The 6,131-nt window shown below is 44.2% G+C and overlaps 1 protein-coding gene across 13 annotated transcripts in view; it reads right to left on the bottom strand.

Annotated features, from left to right (window-relative positions):
- The window catches only part of nsun6 (NOP2/Sun RNA methyltransferase 6), a 43,713-nt gene that overhangs the window by 12,944 nt on the left and 24,638 nt on the right, over nucleotides 1-6,131 (bottom strand). For all 13 annotated transcript variants that reach the window (XM_055652816.1, XM_055652845.1, XM_055652825.1 and 10 more), the window contains one exon: nucleotides 89-233. In XM_055652816.1, the coding sequence (XP_055508791.1) occupies nucleotides 89-233 (145 nt within the window). The remainder of the gene's footprint in view (nucleotides 1-88; nucleotides 234-6,131) is intronic.

The following is a 6,131-nucleotide window of genomic DNA, read 5'->3' as shown; positions in this document are numbered from 1 at the left end:
GCCGAAACCCTTCTTCAGGCTGGAGAATGAAACAGCTTTATAACACATGACTTCAGTACTTTCCAACGCTACTCACATTAATTCATACCTTGCTCATGCCAAATGCCTTCTTTTGCAAGGGCTTTAGTTCCATCGTAACAAAACACTTTTGTACATTTCAATTGTAAGTTCTCAGCATTCTGTTTAATCTTCTTTACTTTATTTGCAATCTTATCAATTGCTATCACTTCGCCCTGTTGAAAAGATTGTTCTAAATGTTAGTGAAATGGTAAGATTTTTTTCTTATATTTATTGTCAAGAACAAAAGCCAAAGGGCAGTTAATGCATTGCCTCTATGAAGAGCTTCAGTTGGTGGCATGTGTGACACAGCAGGGAATTCGGCCCAACTTGTCATGCCGACCAAGATGCCTCATCTAAGAAAGTATCTTCTGCCTGCGTTTGGCCAACATCCCTCTAAACCTTTTCTATCCACATATCAGTCTTTAAATGTGGTAATACCTGCTCAACTAGCTCCTCCGACAGCTCATTCCATACACCCACCACTCATTGCCACTTTCATTTCACTGCACATCTCGTATGTGTATGTGACAAATAAACTTGACTTGACTTGACACCCACCACCCTGTGTGGAAAATGTTCCCTCTAGGGCGTCTATTAAATCTTTCCCTATCTCACCTGAAATCTCTATTCTCTGGATTTGATTCCCTTACTCTGGGTACAAGACTATGCATTCTTCCTATTTATTCCCCTCATGATTTTATACACTTCTATAAGATTACCCCTCAGCCTCCTGTCTTCAAAAAATAAAGTTCTAGCCTGCCTAACCTCTGTCTATAGCTCAGGCCCAAAAGTCCTGGCAGATCTTCTCTGCACTCTTTCCATGTTAATGACATCCTTCCATAGCAGGGTGACCAAAACTAAATACAATACTCCAAATGCGTCTTGTACAACTGTAAAATGACCATAAGACCATTTGACATAGGAGCAGAAATAGGCCATTCAGCCCATTGAGTCTACTCCAACATTCAATCATGGCTGATCTACTTTTCGCTCTCAAACCCTTTCCCCTGCCTTCTCCTTGTAACCTTTGACACCCTTACTAATCAAGAACCTATCAATTCCCGTGTGGGAAAGAGATAAAAATCCCCCCCCCCCCCCCCCCCCCCCCGACGAGACAGACTGCTGGCGAGGCAGCCATTGTACGGCGCCACCCGGTGGAGTATGTGCACTATGACATATCCCGCTATTCTTCACCTTTAAGCGTGTCTGACTAAATGCCTCTTAAATGTTGCTATCGCATCTGTTTCTATCACCTCCACTGGCAGCACATCTCTCCTCCTTGTCGCCTTACAGCCATGTCTAGAATTTAACATTTTCATCCTGGGTATGAAGAGAACAGGACGGAATACATTGCCGACATGGACTTTAGAGAGGCCTTTGATAAGATCCCACATGGCAGGCTAGTCTGAAAGTTAGAGCACAAGGAATCCAGGGCAAACGTCAAATGGACGCAAATTTGGCTAGGATTCAGGTTGTCACGGACAGAGTGCAGAAAATCCTCAAGGGCGAAGGTGAACAGCCGCTAATTATCGAAGTGGTAGTGCACACAGAGAGTGGTGAATCTCTGGAATTCTCTGCCACAGAAGGTAGTTGAGGCCAGTTCATTGGCTATATTTAAGAGGGAGTTAGAGATGTGGCCCTTGTGGCTAAAGGGATCAGGGGGTATGGAGAGAAGGCAGGTACAGGATACTGAGTTGGATGATCAGCCATGATCATATTGAATGGCAGTGCAGGCTCGAAGGGCCGAATGGCCTACTCCTGCATCTATTTTCTATGTTTCTATGCATGTCGGCACAAACGATGTCAGAATATTCTGCAGCGTGACTTTAGAGAGCTTGGGAAAATGCTGAAAAGCAGGACCTCCAGGGTCGTTATCTCCGGTTCGCTTCCAGTTCCTCGTGCTGGTGAGAGCAGGAACAGGGAGATACGGGACCTGAATGTGTGGCTGAGGAACTGGTGCACGGGGCAGGGATTTAGATTCTTAGATCACTGGGATCTGTTTTGGAGTAAGGGGGAACTGTACAAAAGGGACGGATTGCATCTTAACAGGTGGGGGACCAGCATTCTGGCAGGCAGGTTTGCCACTGCTACACGGGTGGTTTTAAACTGAATAAGGGGGGTGGGGTGTCAAATGGGATAGTCGAGGATGGAGTTAAAGGGAAAGGGTTTCTTAAATGTGTGAGCGGAGAGACAGAGGGGTGTAAAATTAGGGTAGAAGCAATCGGTAGCAAGGTGAAAAGTAAAAGTGACAGGCAGACAAATCCAGGGCAAAATCAAAAAGGGCCACTTTTCAACATAATTGTATAAGGGGTAAGAGTGTTGGAAAAACAAGCCTGAAGGCTTTGTGTCTCAATGCAAGGAGCATTCGTAATAAGGTGGATGAGTTGAATGTGCAGATAGCTATTAATGACTATGATATAGTTGGGATCACGGAGACATGGCTCCAGGCTGACCAAGGCTGGGAGCTGAACATCCAGGGATATTCAATATTCAGGAGGGATAGACAGAAAGGAAAAAAAGTGGGGGAGGGGTAGTGTTGCTGGTTAGAGAGGAGATTAATGTAATAGAAAGGAAGGACATTAGCTTGGAGGATGTGGAATCGATATGGGTACAGCTGCGAAACACTAAGGGGCAGAAAACGCTCCATACTAATCTCTTATGTGGGACCTTGTCGAAAGCCTTCTGGAAGTCAAGATACACAATCACATCCAAACTGTTCTCCCCTATCCACGTCTACTAGTTACATCCTCGCTTTGGAATCGTTCTATAAGATTTTGTCAGACATTTGCTTTTTACCTTTCGTGGACTAAGGGCTGACTTTGTCCAAGATTTCACCCACTTGGAAATGTGCTGCTATCCCATCTTTTTTAACTAAACTCTAGCAGTTTCCAACAAGGATCGGTGGGTGACGGTATGTTAGACTAACTGGTCTGTAATGAGCCATAGAGGGAGTGCAGAGACGGTTCACCAGACCGATTCCTGGGATGAGAGGGAATGATGTCAGGACTGTCTTATGAAGAAAGACTGGATAGACTTGGTTTATACTCTCTAGAAAAATTCAGGAGGTGATTGAGAGGGAATCTTATTCATTGGCTATATTTAAGAGGGAGTTTAGATGTGGCCCTTGTGGCTAAACTTACGAAATTCTTAAGGGGTTGGACAGGCTAGATGCAGGAAGATTGTTCCAGATGGTGGGGAAGTCCAGGACAAGGGGTCACAGCTTAAGGATAAGGGGGAAATCCTTTAAAACGGAGGAGATGAGAAGAACTTTTTTCACACAGAGAGTGGTGAATCTCTGGAACTCTCTGCCACAGAGGGTAGTTGAGGCCAGTGCATTGGCTATATTTAAGAGGGAGTTAGATGTGGCACTTGTGGCTAAGGGGATCAGGGGGTATGGAGAGAAGGCAGGTACGGGATACTGAGTTGGATGATCAGCCATGATCATATTGAATGGCGGTGAAGGCTCGAAGGGCCGAATTGCCTACTCCTGCACCTAATTTCTATGTTTCTATGTTTCTATGTAATTCCCCATTTTCTCTCTCCCTCCCTTCTTAAAAAGTGGGGTTACGTTTGCTACCCGCCAATCTTCAGGAACTACTCCAGGATCTAAAGAGTTTTGAAAGATTATTACTAATGCATCCACTATTTCTGAAGCTACTTCCTTAAGTAAATGGGATGCAGGCCTATCTGGCCCTGGGGATTTATCGGCCTTTAATCCATTCAATTTACCCAACACCACTTCCCGGCTAACCTGGATTTCACTCAATTCCTCCAACTCCTTTGACCCGCGATGTAAACAATTGTTCTGCTATTTCCGGGATAACAAAATGGGATATTTATGTCTTCCTTAGTGAAGGGAACAGAACCAAAGTAGTTATTCAATTATGGTCCGCCATAAAAACTTGTTCCCCATGATCAAATGTAGGTCCCTCACCTGTTGATCTGACTGCATGGGACCTACTACTTTGTTTTAAACTAATCTCTTTCTTTTCACATATCTATAGAAAACGTTTGCAGTCAGTTTTTATGGATTCCCTGCCAGTTTTTCCAGAGTATAATCTATTTTGGATGCCTTTTGATAATTAAGCCCTTTGTCCTGCTATTGTAGGGTGGTGTAACTTTGAATTTCTCCCAGTCCTGCTTTTTCTGGCTAATTTGTATGGAGAGGGTATGGAGAGAAGGCAGGTACGGGATACCGAGTTGGATGATCATATTGAATGGCGGTGCAGGCTCGAAGGGCCGAATGGCCTACTCCTGCACCTAATTTCTATGTTTCTATGTTTAGAACTATGTGTTATATCTGGACTTTCAGAAGGCTTTCGACAAGGTCCCACATAAGAGATTAGTATACAAACGTAAAGCACACGGTATTGGGGGTTCAGTATTGATGTGGATAGAGAACTGGCTGGCAGACAGGAAGCAAAGAGTAGGAGTAAACAGGTCCTTTTCACAATGGCAGGCTGTGACTAGTGGGGTACCGCAAGGCGCAGTGCTGGGAACCCAGCTATTTACAATATATATTAATGATTTGGATGAGGGAATTGAATGCAACATCTCCGAGTTTGCGGATGAAACAAAGCTGGGGGGCAGCGTTAGCTGTGAGGATGCTAGGAGGCTGCAAGGTGACTTGGATAGGCTGGGTGAGTGGGCAAATGCATGGCAGATGCAGTATAATGTGGATAAATGTGAGGTTATCCACTTTGGTGTCAAAAACAGGGAAGTAGACTATTATCTGAATGGTGGCCGATTAGGAAAAGGGGAGATGCAACGAGACCTGGGTGTCATGGTGCACCAGTCATTGAAAGTAGGCATGCAGGTGCAGCAGGCAGTGAAGAAAGCGAATGGTATGTTAGCATTCATAGCAAAAGGATTTGAGTATAGGAGCAGGGAGGTTCTACTGCAGTTGTACAGAGTCTTGGTGAGACTACAGCTGGAGTATTGCGTACAGTTTTGGTCTCCTAATCTGAGAAAATATATTCTTGCCATAGAGGGAGTACAGAGAAGGTTCACCAGACTGATTCCTGGGATGTCAGGATTTTCATATGAAGAAAGACTGGATAGACTCGGCTTGTACTCGCTAGAATTTAGAAGATTGAGGGGGGGGATCTTATAGAAACTTACGAAATTCTTAAGGGGTTGGACAGGCTGGATGCAGGAAGATTGTTCCCGATGTTGGGGAAGTCCAGAACAAGGGGTCACAGTTTAAGGATAAGGGGGAAATCTTTTAGGACTGAGATGAGAAAAACATTTTTCACACAGAGAGTGGTGAATCTGTGGAATTCTCTGCCACAGAAGGTAGTTGAGGCCAGTTGATTGGCTATATTTAAGAGGGAGTTAGATGTGGCCCCTGTGGCTAAAGGGATCAGGGGGTATGGAGAGAAGGCAGGTACGGGATACTGAGTTGGATGATCAGCCATTATCATATTGAATGGCGGTGCAGGCTCGAAGGGCCGAATGGCTTAGTCCTGCACCTAATTTCTACGTTTTTATGTGTATTGTATTTACAGGCCTGTAATGCTCATGCAAGTAAGAATTTAATTGTTCCATTGTCAGTACCTTTGATAATTAAATACTCTTGGCTCTTGAAGGAGTCAGAGGGTGGCTGAGGTAGAGCACTTGAAACAGACCCAGACTGCAGTGGTGGAGGACATTGACAACATGTACTGGCCAGGACTTTATTGGCAAGTTAAGACTCTACATTTTTAGCAGCTTTGAACTTGAAGGTCACAACATGATGATGGAAATTTGGTGACTCTTGTGTACTACCTCAGTGTGATCTCCTATTCTTACACTCTCGTACGTAATTATAATCGTGCCTATGTACAGTAAGGTTCTTACTTAACTGATCCCAAAGACATGCAGGTTTGTAGGTTAATTGGTTTCTGTAAAGTGGGATAACATGGATGTGTGGGTGATCAATGGTCAGCATGGTCTCGGTGGGCCGAAGGGTCTATTTCCACGTTGTATCTCTAATCTCTAAACTGTATTTAAACAAAGGAAATTCATTGTTCTTAGGTACGTGTCAAAAGTACCATTGAATCATTGAAATTCACTTGCATTTTTCACTAAGA

Source organism: Leucoraja erinacea, chromosome 2 (assembly GCF_028641065.1).
Source record: "Leucoraja erinacea ecotype New England chromosome 2, Leri_hhj_1, whole genome shotgun sequence".
NCBI lineage: Eukaryota > Metazoa > Chordata > Chondrichthyes > Rajiformes > Rajidae > Leucoraja > Leucoraja erinaceus.
The sequence above is the reverse complement of the archived record's forward strand: the minus strand, read 5'-3'. Positions and strand labels throughout refer to the sequence as shown.